The sequence below is a fragment of the Polistes dominula genome, unplaced genomic scaffold (genome assembly GCF_049000335.1).
Source record: "Polistes dominula isolate Pdom_NZ unplaced genomic scaffold, Pdom_raw_medaka contig_21, whole genome shotgun sequence".
Classification (NCBI taxonomy): Eukaryota; Metazoa; Arthropoda; class Insecta; order Hymenoptera; family Vespidae; genus Polistes; species Polistes dominula.
In genome coordinates, this window is record NW_028301061.1 from 144,137 (window position 1) to 156,665 (window position 12,529).

At 30.1% G+C, this 12,529-nt stretch overlaps 4 protein-coding genes across 11 annotated transcripts; 3 read left to right on the forward strand and 1 right to left on the reverse strand.

Moving 5' to 3' along the window:
• Positions 1 to 253: 253 nt before the first annotated feature.
• SAK (polo like kinase SAK) lies at positions 254 to 5,007 on the forward strand. 6 transcript variants are annotated; one of them, XM_089176047.1, is made up of 13 exons: positions 254 to 465; positions 560 to 655; positions 749 to 962; positions 1,082 to 1,194; positions 1,274 to 1,366; positions 1,465 to 1,752; positions 1,838 to 2,413; positions 2,507 to 2,812; positions 2,909 to 3,184; positions 3,272 to 3,454; positions 3,545 to 3,593; positions 4,695 to 4,729; positions 4,869 to 5,007. In XM_089176047.1, the coding sequence occupies exons 1-13, from the start codon at positions 436 to 438 to the stop codon at positions 4,932 to 4,934; spliced, it is 2,325 nt and encodes a 774-aa protein (XP_089032173.1). In that variant the 5' UTR covers positions 254 to 435; the 3' UTR covers positions 4,935 to 5,007. The 6 variants fall into 6 exon arrangements, with proteins under 6 accessions (XP_089032173.1, XP_015184003.1, XP_015184005.1 ...); XM_015328517.2 differs by having other exon boundaries at positions 3,545 to 3,576; XM_015328519.2 differs by lacking the exons at positions 4,695 to 4,729; positions 4,869 to 5,007 and having other exon boundaries at positions 2,909 to 2,966; positions 3,039 to 3,184; positions 3,545 to 3,935.
• Positions 4,963 to 7,935, forward strand: M6 (neuronal membrane glycoprotein M6). Of its 3 annotated transcripts, XR_016177781.1 has the most exons (6): positions 4,963 to 5,103; positions 5,570 to 5,706; positions 5,779 to 5,961; positions 6,327 to 6,477; positions 6,588 to 7,140; positions 7,328 to 7,935. XR_016177781.1 is itself a non-coding variant. In XM_015328522.2 (5 exons), the coding sequence occupies exons 1-5, from the start codon at positions 5,100 to 5,102 to the stop codon at positions 6,899 to 6,901; spliced, it is 789 nt and encodes a 262-aa protein (XP_015184008.1). In that variant the 5' UTR covers positions 4,963 to 5,099; the 3' UTR covers positions 6,902 to 7,935. The 3 variants fall into 3 exon arrangements, 2 of the variants coding, with proteins under 2 accessions (XP_015184008.1, XP_015184007.1); XM_015328522.2 differs by having other exon boundaries at positions 6,588 to 7,935; XM_015328521.2 differs by lacking the exon at positions 4,963 to 5,103 and adding an exon at positions 5,306 to 5,463 and having other exon boundaries at positions 6,588 to 7,935.
• Positions 7,924 to 9,857, reverse strand: PIG-L (phosphatidylinositol glycan anchor biosynthesis class L). Its single transcript, XM_015328513.2, has 5 exons — positions 9,072 to 9,857; positions 8,878 to 8,959; positions 8,595 to 8,791; positions 8,385 to 8,515; positions 7,924 to 8,205 (listed from the first exon to the last, which is right to left on the reverse strand). Exons 1-5 carry the CDS (start codon positions 9,397 to 9,399, stop codon positions 8,050 to 8,052), a joined length of 894 nt encoding a protein of 297 aa, XP_015183999.1. The 5' UTR covers positions 9,400 to 9,857; the 3' UTR covers positions 7,924 to 8,049.
• A 159-nt stretch (positions 9,858 to 10,016) lies between these two features.
• On the forward strand, positions 10,017 to 11,151 carry LOC107070380 (mitochondrial fission process protein 1). The gene is made up of 3 exons (XM_015328514.2): positions 10,017 to 10,316; positions 10,431 to 10,558; positions 10,636 to 11,151. Exons 1-3 carry the CDS (start codon positions 10,259 to 10,261, stop codon positions 10,951 to 10,953), a joined length of 504 nt encoding a protein of 167 aa, XP_015184000.1. The 5' UTR covers positions 10,017 to 10,258; the 3' UTR covers positions 10,954 to 11,151.
• The last annotated feature ends 1,378 nt before the right edge of the window (positions 11,152 to 12,529 follow it).

Sequence of the window (12,529 nt, forward strand, 5' to 3'; positions counted from 1 at the left end):
TTTGAAATTAATCATTTATTTATATTATAATACGCGTTGTGTAATTTTGTACAAACGGTGTATATATTTATACAGTATATATTTATTTATTTTCTTTTCATTTTCGATAGCGAACATACTAACCAAATTTAATTTCAAACTTTATTTCTTATTTATATTGTATTTTATTTTGAGTCTACGTGTAGTCCGCAGTGCATCAAAGTTGTATTCAATTTGATAAGAAGTAAATTCGCCAGAGGGCGCTTCGGTCGCCGTTGTCGTGTCAGTTGTTAACGACTGATCATAGGGAATCATGGATTTATTGTTTACAAATTTTAACTCCAAGTTTTGGCCGAGTGATTTATATTGCATTTATATTTTCTATACAATCTAAATACATAATAATAGAAAAAGATTAAAATCGACGTGGACCTGTTGTATGCAGGACTACAAAAGATGCCGGGTGGTTTTGGTGAACAAATTGAGGTTAGCTTTTCAAATTTTCTCTTGTTTATACTTTTATTATAGCAACGACAAAGATGCTTGACGCTTGATTACTTTGTTTTCTTTTCATTTGTAGGATTATGAAGTTTTAAATTTACTTGGAAAAGGTGGTTTCGCTAGTGTCTATAAAGCAAAATGTTTATGCAATGGAATGGAAGTTGCTATCAAAATGGTAAGTGTGATTTTCATTAGACACGCATAGGAGGAGTAATATCAATATATTATTATCAATAATTAATAGGTGCTTATCATTTTGGTTTTATAGATTGACAAGAAATCGATGCAAGCTGCTGGCATGTTGGACAGAGTTTTTCAAGAAGTAACAATTCATTCTCGTTTAAAACATCCAGCTATTCTAGAAGTATATACAGTCTTTGAGGATAATAATTATGTTTACATGATCTTAGAATTATGTCACAATGGTGAACTTCAAAATTATTTAAAAAAGCAAAAGACTCATACGTTGTCCGAGCAAGAAGGTAAATAGGACTTAATGAGGGACATTAGAAAAATTGGAGGAGCATCATATATATATTTCATGGCAGTATTTTAAATGCGTTCAACATTTCTTATTTATAATTTATGTTTATTGTTTAAGCTGGAAGTATCATCGCACAAGTTGTACAAGGTCTATTATTTCTACATTCTCATTTAATACTTCATAGAGACATATCGTTATCGAATTTGCTGTTAACTAAAAATATGCAAGTGGTATGTATAGAAATACTTTTGTTAGTAAGATTATTTTCCTTATTATTAACTTAACTATATTATATTAAACATTTTGTAGAAAATTGCTGATTTTGGATTAGCTACGCAATTAAAAAGACCGGATGAAAAACATTTAACCATGTGTGGTACACCTAATTATATATCACCAGAAGTAATTTCAATGGAAATATATCAATTATATATATATATATATATATTATTTATTAATGTATAGAATGTATTTGTAAAAATAAATTGAATTATTTGTAGGTTGCAACTAGATCGTCTCATGGTTTGGCAGCTGACGTTTGGAGTTTAGGCTGCATGTTATATACTCTTGTAGTAGGCAAGCCTCCATTCGATACAGATGCTGTAAAGAGTACTTTAACACGAGTAGCAATGGCTGATTATGACATGCCAACCAATTTGTCTAACAATGTTAAAGATCTTATAGATAAATTATTGAAAAAAAATCCTAAGGAAAGGATTAATTTAAAAGACATTCCACATCATCCATTTATAACAAGTTTGAAAACGAATAAAACATCTAATATAAGTGTTAGTCAAGGATTGTCTATTCTATTTATATCAACAAATAATGATTATATATATGTATATGTAATAATATATTTTATTTAAATAGGATATACAAGACAAAGTTGGTCAAGTTAGAGAATTATTAGGAGAATGTATGATTGATTCCGGAGTGGGTAAAACATTATCTTCCTATAGCCAAGCTAGGATACGTTCTCATTCGGAAGAACGTTTATGTACAACCCCTATGCTGTCTAGTGGATTTGGACCTTTCAGTGCAAGTGCAATCAGTGCAAAAAGTAAAGCTACATCTGAACCGATAACGAAAATGCGTTCATTACAAAAAAGACAGTTGATGGATCAATTTCCTAAAATAGATTCTGTATTTTATGATATGTCGCCGCCCCAATCAAGCAGAATCCTTTCTCAGAATGTTCAACACAGCGATTGTGAATCTTGTTGTGAAAGTAGAAGACAGAAAGTGGTAGAAAAGCAAAGACGAAAGAAAAAGAGTAGTGAACACTTATGTAATGGCGAAGGTAATGAAGAAGTAGCCAAATTACAAGTACCACGTTTGAGTACAGAACGACTGCAACCGACGAGACATAAATCAAAAACAGCAATACTTACTATCCTTGAAAATGGTGAAGTTTGCATTGAATTTATCAAACGAAGAAATGGAGTTGTACGTTTATTTATTGCTACTCATTATATCTATATGTCTATGATGTAATATGTATATCTCTTTAAAGAAGAATTGTTTTTTTTTTTTTTCTAGGAAAAAATAGATGAAGTATGCAGAATTTCAGGTGACGGTTTAAGAGTGATACTTTATAAGCCGTCATCTCCTTTAGAGATTGGTTCCCAACCTCCACCATTACCAAGTCATGGTGCCGATAGTATTTATTCTTATGAAAATTTACCATTGCGTCATCATAAAAAATATATATATGCTTCTCGTTTTGTTCAACTTGTTAGAGGTAAAACTCCTAAAATTACATTATATACCCAACATGCTAAGTGTTTGTTTATGGAAAATGGTCCACATCCTGATTGCGAAGTACATTTTTATAATGGAGTAAAAGTAAGTGAAATAAAAATGTTTGCGTATAATTAAATACATTAATAGTCAACTTTTTGTTTGGTATTTAAAGATTTTCTTTTGTTGTTAACATTATAGGTTACATTTGTCAATGGAACTGTAAAGATTACAGAAGGAGGTAATACTTATGTCGAAGGTGAATTTCCTACACATTTGGATGAATTTTACGAACACTACTCGAACAGCTACAAACGTTGTTTGATATTAGAATCTGCTTTACAATCTTTAGAATCGGCAACAGGTCATCCAAATTTTCCTATCATAATTGGACGTAGGCCTTGTTCGGCCTTAAATGATAGACCTTGTTTGCAAGGCAAAGAGAACGTTTCTCATACCACTAATAGTATACCAATTGTGAGTGTGAATATATTTTGATGCTAGCTCAATTATGTAAAAAACATCTTCTTAATTAGTCTATAAATAGATATTTGAAACTTTTAGATGCCTTCCTTTGATGCCATGTATTCGGTTGGGTCAACAATAACATCACGATCAAGAAAAATGAATTCTGTTCATAGTACAAATTGTGACATAGAAAAAGTAACTGTTCCAGGAATAGGTATTGCTATGGAATTACCATCAGGAGATATTAAAATAGATTACAAAGATGGATCTTCATTGACTGTAAATAATTCTTTATTACAAATCAATTGTTACATTATTTTATTATTTATCATTGTTTCTTTGAATGATTTCTTTTAAATATGATTATAGGTAATAACACAAAATTGCGGTGGTGGTATTAGGTATGAAACAAGTAATGGTAAGATATTTAAATATAGTCTAAAATGTCAACAAAATTTGGAAGTACCATATATGATAAAAGAAAAATTAAAACACGTTGAAACGGTTCTCAGACATCTTGCGCAAAAAAAGCATAAAAATATAAGATAGTTATAGATTTTTAATATATACATACATATATATATATATATATTTATATATAAGAGAGAAGAAAAAATAGAATAGATATAATATCTGTATAGTAATTTTAAGTTAATTGGATAAAAAAAAAAAAAAAAAAAAGGATAGCGAAAAGATAAAGGGATGTCACTATATTTTTTGTACTCTTATATATTAGAATATATTTTATTTTTAAATTTAAGATATTGTAGTATAATCTCTTTTATATATTACATAATAAAATTATATCATACAATTAGTCGCATGATGTGTGCAAATGAATATTATTGAACACATCGTAAAAGAAAGATAGTTTAGTTTAATTCATCTTTTTGAACTTTATTTCAATACATATTATGTATATGTATATATATACACACACATTCTTTCTGAAAATTTATATTTTCTCGCAATAAGTTGCTTGTTTTTATTCTTGATAAGATTATTATGAAACGAGATAAGTAAAATGAATAAAAGATTCTATGCAAAATAATTCATCAATGATTAAAATTCTTCGAAATATTTTATATCATTGACAAATTAGTTGGAAGACTCGTTATTAATCATTGACAAATTAGCTCGAAGACTCGTCAATTATCATTGACGAACTTCTTTTTTCAAACATTTGTGAATTATTAACAAGTTTCTTCGTAGATTTAATTTAGTTATACTAAATTATTTATGAATTATTTCATAGACTCATTTTCATTACTCGTGCCAATAATATATATATGTATAAATATTCAAAAAATATAAAAGAATAATAAAAATTTATAGAAACTGAATAGAATCGAAACAATGATTAAATCAAAACAATGAAATATAATTTCTAATAAGGAAAGATCATAGTAGACATATAATCATAGTAGATCATAATTATTAATAATTAATTCATTTAATTCCCTACTACTCTATGTACACTTTAATTTATTTTAATTGATCCTGCTGCTGGATTTTATAGCCGCCATATTGCTAGAGGAGGTCATATTTCATTTTGTAAGTATTACAATATTTTGTTATTTAACAAAATCAAATCTGCGTTAAAAAAAAAAATTGTAAAACTCGAATTTGTGAATTTATTTATTACTCATCTTGTATAGTTTTGATATAAAATAGAGAAAAATATGATTATTAGTATACAGGTGGTTGCCAAAGATCGAGACGAAAGACGACGATCTATCAGAATTCTAAATTGACTTGATGAAGTAAATAAGATATGTGACGTGTCAAAAGTCAATTAGGAGCTCGAGTGGGATGTCATTAACTAAAACAGGCGTGCATCATTTTATTGAAGTCTCGATTAAGGTTCTCAGCTTTTAATCTTGGAAATAAGAACGATCCTAACCTCCTTAGATTGCAATTTAACATGGGTAAGTGCTTTAGTAATATATTTTATTGAAATTTTGATAAAAATTGTATTTTGTCAATATTCATTCAGTTTGAATGGCTTCGTTATATTGAAATGATAAGGTTTCAAACTCAGTGCAACGTGCTTCCTTCTAATCTTATCTATATGAGTAAGGCGTAAGATTGATTGACTCATTGATCAGTCATCATTGCATAGTTATAGTATAACATTGTATTAGGTTATTTTTCGATCATGTCAGAAGGCAGGATAAACGAAACCATTGAGTTTTTACCTTTACGTAGAAATTTTCAAAGCGATATAAGTATAGGCAGATTTTCAGAACGTAGCCTACATGGAACTTATTTAGATAATAAATCTTGTTGTAAGTTTTCTGTTTGTACAATTTTATTAAACGATATTGGTCTCAATCAATAATACAATCGCAATAATTTGTCAAGTACATAAAGATAAATGTCATTTTATTTTAGGGAACACGTGCAACGACTGCATGGCCAGAGTACCTTATGCAACTATTATAGCGACCATTATGTGTTGCTTGGGAGTTGGCATATTTTGTGGCACCATGCACAAAGGGGTTACGATATGCTCTTATATGATGAATCAGGTATATATCTTATTAATATCGAGATTTTTATAAAGTAGTATTAATATTTATTCTTCATAATTTGTTGTAAAGGTATTTCATATAAGACTTGGCTGGTTGGAAGCCTTACAATTGGTTTTTACTATTATTGGAGCTAGCATGGCTGCTTTAGGTTTTATGATTTTATGCGTTGGTTGTTTTGCGACAGGAGCAACCAGACATAAAGTATATAGAGCATGGCGATCTAGAGTAGGAGGTCGTATCTCTTGTGCCGTTGTGAGTAGATTTCATATATTTTCTTCTATATTGCTTCTTTCTTAACACTAGATTGCCCAAGGCAGTCATTTTGACTGTTTTTTATTTTCAATTAGAAAAACAATTATGTATATAATGACACAATTTCTTAGAATTTGGTTTTTATTGTTAATATTTACTAATAACTTGTTGTATAACTGTAAATAATATAAGAAATATTAAAAATTAATTTTAAACAAATTTGTTTACACATTAGTTATTTTTTCACAATGCAGTCATTTTGACTGTTTTTGGGCAATATAGCTATACAAGAAATCTCGGGCAATCTAGTGTTAAATATTACCAATTAAATCAATATTTATTATAATTATATAATTGTTTTTCAGTTCATGACAATAACATATGTATCGCAATTGATTTGGCTTGTAATATTCGCAATTTTAGTTATAATCACCCTGCTGTTTACTATATTTTGGGGATTGTGTAGTAATCCTCGTGTTCAATCTCTTAATCAATGCATCGATTTTACTCAATTTAGTAAGCGATTGTATTCTATTTTTTTCTTTTTTTATATAACACATTGATCGTTATATACTCGTATACATTTGACAATACAATAAAGTAATGTTTCTTTTATTTTCTTGAAGGTTTCGTATTCCCAAATAATACAAGAGTGGAAGACATGAAAGTATGCGGATCCCAAGTGAAACTCTTTTGTAAAGATTTTGTACAAAATGCAGAAGTTATGTTTATTTTAGCAACGGTTGCTGCCATTTTGGCTATTCTAAGCTTGACGCATTACCTTATGTGTTTATCTGCTAATTACGCACACATTCGTGATCATGAAAAATTCCAAGAATTACAAGAACTTCAATATCTTCAAGATCCTGGTGATCCAGACTCTCCGCAACCTGGAATGGGAACTTTGAGCTCTCATCATCATGCTAAAGATAGATTCTAGGATACAGCCCGCGAGATCTTTGCTATGAATCCATTATAACGTTGACTGCTTCCATCGATAGGAGCTATGAAAGTTAAGAACTGGATATGCTACTGGACCAACAACTTTATTCTATTATTTTTTCATTGTATGTACCTATAACTCAGTATTCTACTTATCAACAATTAGTCGCAGTAGTCTACTGATTCAGAGGATCTTGCGGGAATACTCTATGCCGTCCATTTATCTGCGACTGTCTTGTAAGCATTTACATTCCTTTATGTTAAAGAGTTTCTTTTTTTTTTTTTTTTTATTCTATATACAAATTTTAATCTATATATAAAAAAAAAAAAAAAAAACGGACAATATTATTAAGATTTTTTTTTACTCGTTATCATTTGTGTGTTCATTAAATTAAAATAATTATCTATATATAAATTTTTTTAGCAAAATTGTAGAAAATAGTATATATTTTATGGATAAATAATTCTATATATATTGTCTCTATAATAATAATCATATATTAGTATATTAGTCGATATAAAGCACAATTTTTCCCTTAATAATTAATAATGAAAAGACAATATAGTTTATTTTGAAGAAAATGTTGGTGTGCCAAATTATTAACAAAAAAGATGAAATCATTGAAAAAAATAAATAATAATACATATTTATTGCACGTTAATGTTAAAAAAGAAAGACACGATATTTGAATAATATTCATAGATATTGAAAATGTCTGACTGATGATCAATTCTTTGCCTACTCGACTTATTTAATACGTACGTATTATGTGCATCAATGATCTAATAACCAGACTGAGATTATATGTATTATCATATTCAGTACAAAATTAATTTTGTATTCTTATCTTTTGAGTATATAATTTAGAGAAAGAGTTGCACATTGATTTGGTATAAATGAAATTATATAAAAATAATTTCGTTTTGGATACTTTATATACAATTTAAAAGCACTTTTATAATTACAATGTATTAAAAACAAAAGAAAAAGAAAACTAATAAAAAACAAACCAGAAGAAATATAACAATGAAGTTTAATGCGATGCATAAGAATATTTGACAATAATATTTTTCGAATAATCCATTGGTATAAAGAAATGTATTTTTTTAAATTTACGATTATAATTACTTTCATTTTGTACAGGTTTAGTTAGATTGGATGTATTCATCATCAAATTGAAAATCCAATTCAAGATCAAGCGCATTGACTTCTTGCAGTGTATTAATGAATGTATATCGTGAAAAAATCATATATAGCTTTCTGAACCAAACATATTGAGACTGGTGTGCTTTCATGGCGCTCTATAAAATGAGAAAAATATATTTCTATAAGAGATAAGATTAGAGTATATTTGTTTTCAATTTTAACAAAAGGAAACAATAAAAAAAAAAAAAAGAAAAAAAAAAAGAGAAAATAAACAGAGGAAAGGGAATTTGTTAAATTTACGTGTTAAAAAGATGTTGAATATATTCAAACTTACAGTTATATTTGTTCTCTGTTCATATGTAAGTAAATACCAGTAAGACGCAGAAAGTAAACTGATTGGTAAATCTAAGAGCTGTACATATTTTCTAATAATGTTCACAGATTCCAACACATATAACTTGCAATCTGTAATTGATTTGCACTACTCGTTATGCGATTCATATTTGTTAAATTAATCATAGTTAAGTACTAAGGAGATACTAACAGGATGGCACTTTCTTTTCAATGCATAATGCAGCAATTGCAAAATAGAGAGAAATATGATTTTTATGCTTGCTTACACCATGTTTATCAAAAGTAATAACAGCATTTATTTGATAGCTCTCTATATAATGTAATATACTTTCAGCTAAAACATCAATTGGCCATTGTACAGATTGACTGTCTGGTAATTCGCTGCTCCTGTAAATGAATTGAAATGAATCGAAATGAATTGATTGGATAAACTTTAGATGTGTAATCTATCAAGAAGTACAATTACTACTCACATTATAATAGTTACATTTTCTTCAGGTATACCGAGTATTTTTGCACAGTTCCATAATTCTGTTTTCCTTCGTTTATCTCCTCCTACAATGAGACTTATAAACATCAGTGGGGACAATTATCGCATATATAAACTATGAATATATTCATATATCTATATTCTTACATGAATATATTCATTTATATGTATATATACCAGAGGAGAAACACAGTAGATATAAATTGGTGATCTTTGATCGAGTGACCCAATATATTATAGGTCCGAAAAACATAACTTCGTCATCGGGATGCGCGGTAACCAACAATATTCTATGAGGAGGGCCAGGTAATTGCCACGCAGCATGATTAACTCTTTTTAAGATTACATAGAAAAATATACAAACGCAAATATAGGCGAGAAAAGCTATTAGCAATTGATAAGAAATTTCTCTTATGTAATGACTCCACCAGTAGAGTAATTCTTTAACTTGATTCTTCAAATACAAGTTTATCAAATGAATATCTAATATTTCTAAAATCCACATATTTCACGTATGTATGATGGATGATTTACGAATAAATATATACATATATAAATATTAACGTTTAGTATAGAAAATTAAAAGATAAATCATTTGGAAGAAATATGGAGGTTATGTTATTGGTAATTCTTATAATTAGAATCAACGTTTTGTATAAGACTTTGACTTTTATACAAATGACTTCTAATCATTCTTTTACGATAATTAATAATGAATATGTTTTTTTGCTCAATGTTCATCTCGAATACAAATTTATTCTTTGTTTACTTGAATAAAATTATTTTATCAACTATATCATTTTCACAATGATAATATTCAAGATTTAAAATGACTAAAATAAATAATATGGCACACACACTTTAAATGAGATTCACTAATTTGTAATATTAATCATTTTTAAATGTGAACATTGTGTAATCTTTTCACGCGAACACAAAGTAGGGATTTAAATAATATTTTTCATAACAAGGATACCACTACTTGAAACATTAATTGTATTTTTATTTGTCGTTTTAGATGGTGCTGCTGTAGCAAAACGAGGGAGCCTATCAGCGCAGCCTATCAGCGCAGCCTATCATTGTAGATGGGGTTGTATTATTATACCGTGCTGTTAAGTTGGTCTTATTATTATTTCTTTCTTAAACATTTGTTTTTCAAGACAAATTAAATTAAATGATTATTGTTGCAAGCATTATAAATAAGTAGAAACTCATGTCGTTATTATTAATGCATTTATTTTATTATGTATTATATCTTTTGCAGAATGCTGTAACGGTTTTCATAAGAATTCTCGAAGAGATTAGGTAGTAAAGGTTATGTTAATAGTTTATTGGAAAACTTAGTGAAATATTCAAACACTAGGATGATTGATAAAAGTGAAAAGATCGATCTGTATCGTGACACTTCTGTAAGATATTTGGGTAATATTAATTCAGTTATTAATTACTGTCACCTCAATTTTCATTGATCATTGTAACTTTCAACAGTTTCAATTTCAATGCTAGTTTCAAAAGGTTCTTATTATTTTGTTACAGGTTACGCTAATGAAGTTGGAGAAGCATTTCGACCCTTGATTCCAAAGTCTATCGTATGGTTAAGTTATATTATTTCTTCTGGTTATGTCTTAGCCGATACCATGGATAAAGGCTATCGTGTATATAAGGTAAAGTAATTCTCTGTTATTAAAGATGAAGTTTATACAAATATATCTGTCTATATTTGTTATCATTTTATTTACAGATCGATCAGAGTCCACAGAAGACGAAGCGCGTTGTATTATCTACGACAGACACTTTACTATGGCAATCATTTGCATCCGTCATAATACCAGGCTTAACAATTAACAGAATTTGTATGTTAGTACAATATGCACAAAAAAGAACATCGAGCTTAGGTTTAAAGAATCCTTGGATTCCAACGATCATTGGTTTAGTATCTATACCATTTATAATCCATCCTATAGATTATGCTGTAGAAGAAACAATGAATGTTACTTATAGAAAATGGATTGGTCATTATTCGAAATTAGAAAGTAACAAATTTGAAGATGACAAGTAAAGAAAATAACGCAGTGATGTCCTTAAAGTGCACTTTAATATTCGAGTACGATAATTAATTGATATTTTTTATTGCCTTTTGTAAATTATCGTACTCTCAAATGGATGAAACGTAATTCGAATACGTTTAGTATTTTGTTACTTTGCTAAAGTTTGTGCTTTAATGCGCAATAAAACGTATTGATTATTGTAACGTTTACGAATAGTTTCGTAATTTCTCCTTTTTATGATTCCACGATAAAAGTTTATTATAATTGTGGTGGTCTCTCACTGGAGAATTTCATATATTACAGGATATTTACAGGATATTTACAGGATATTTTTGTTGTCTACCCCCTATTCCTCTCGTGATATTTCTAAACTTTTATTTTGAATTAATATTTTGTCCAGTTAAATAAATAAGATCGTAATCGTTAAAAGAATGGAAAGAAAAATAAGTGTATATTATCGATTTCAATGAAAGCTTGCAAAATCGAACGGTGATTTGGAATAATCTTTCCCTCTCTGGCTGTTTTTAAAAATCGATCGATGAAGGGTTCGAGAGTGGGGAAAAGGGGAGGTGCGTCTTGGTGCGTCTTTGTGCGTCTTTGTGCGTCGCGACGCGATAAAGGTCTCGGAGGGAGGGAGCATGGCGCGAAAGGGACTAGTCGCGTGTCGCGAGATAAAAAAAAGAACGGGAGATAGAATAAAATCAAATGAAATCGTGACGTTTCGTGCTTTTATAACTTTTTTAAGATAACAAAGTTGAAAGCGAGGGATTTTGAAAGAAAAGTCGTGGATTTTTGTGTGGATAAATGTAGAGAAACATAAGTAGGAGGAAAAGAAAGAATTATAAAATAAAAATAAAAAGAAGAAGGAAGGAGGAGGAAGGAAAGAAAAAAAGAATCGACGAAACGCGAATTCGGCGGATACTTTTGTTTTCTTTTCTTTTTACCTCTTTCTCTCTGTCACTCTCTCTTTCTCTTTTGTTTGTTTCGGTTGAAAAAAAAGGTAGGGAGGGACGCCTCCGTCGCGGCGTCGCGTCGTTCAGGTACGGCCATTCCACGGCCATGCCTGGCGGCGCTGGAAATGCGGATACGCCTCTTACCTTGGTACGGAACCAATCGTGTAAGACCGGCTTTGGTTAGTGGAGGAGCGCGGGAGCCGAGGGGGTGTGTCCATTGGCTGCTCCTAGGCGTGGTCACGGGGGATAGGAGTGAGCGAAAGGAGTGGGGATGGGCGAACAGCGAACGGCGGCGCAGGTGCAGCGCCAGTTTGCTGGCGAACTCGAGCGAAGTTGCGAGCGTGCTCGGGCTAGGCGCCGCCGTCTAGACGCGACGCGACGCGCTCCGAAACACCTTCGGTCCGCTCCGGTCCGCTCCGGTCCGCCCGGTTCAGTCCTTCGTATATATCTCTCATTATTATTTTAATATAAACACTCTGTCCTCTTTCTTTATTACCAACAATAACAACAACAACAAAATTATATAGTACCGTTGTTATTGCATTTTTCATATTTGGATTTTTCACGCGTCAATGTGTTGGATGGTACGATATTGAATAAGGGTGATATATCAAGGATATTATATTATTTCATC

Bases quoted from the DNA above. Each gene is read 5' to 3' on its own strand.
- SAK (XM_015328516.2), top strand. From the start codon at position 436: ATGCCGGGTGGTTTTGGTGAACAAATTGAG. The intron at 466-559 runs GTTAGCTTTTCA...TTTCATTTGTAG, and splicing joins GTTTTGGTGAACAAATTGAG to GATTATGAAGTTTTAAATTT. The intron at 3,185-3,271 runs GTGAGTGTGAAT...TGAAACTTTTAG, and splicing joins CCACTAATAGTATACCAATT to ATGCCTTCCTTTGATGCCAT.
- M6 (XM_015328521.2), top strand. From the start codon at position 5,334: ATGTCAGAAGGCAGGATAAACGAAACCATTGAGTTTTTACCTTTACGT. The intron at 5,464-5,569 runs GTAAGTTTTCTG...ATTTTATTTTAG, and splicing joins TTTAGATAATAAATCTTGTT to GGAACACGTGCAACGACTGC. The intron at 5,707-5,778 runs GTATATATCTTA...TTTGTTGTAAAG, and splicing joins GCTCTTATATGATGAATCAG to GTATTTCATATAAGACTTGG.
- PIG-L (XM_015328513.2), bottom strand. From the start codon at position 9,399: ATGTGGATTTTAGAAATATTAGATATTCATTTGATAAACTTGTATTTG. The intron at 8,960-9,071 runs GTATATATACAT...GTCTCATTGTAG, and splicing joins TCTACTGTGTTTCTCCTCTG to GAGGAGATAAACGAAGGAAA. The intron at 8,792-8,877 runs GTGAGTAGTAAT...ATTCATTTACAG, and splicing joins GAAAATGTAACTATTATAAT to GAGCAGCGAATTACCAGACA.
- LOC107070380 (XM_015328514.2), top strand. From the start codon at position 10,259: ATGATTGATAAAAGTGAAAAGATCGATCTGTATCGTGACACTTCTGTA. The intron at 10,317-10,430 runs GTAATATTAATT...ATTTTGTTACAG, and splicing joins CACTTCTGTAAGATATTTGG to GTTACGCTAATGAAGTTGGA. The intron at 10,559-10,635 runs GTAAAGTAATTC...TTTTATTTACAG, and splicing joins AAGGCTATCGTGTATATAAG to ATCGATCAGAGTCCACAGAA.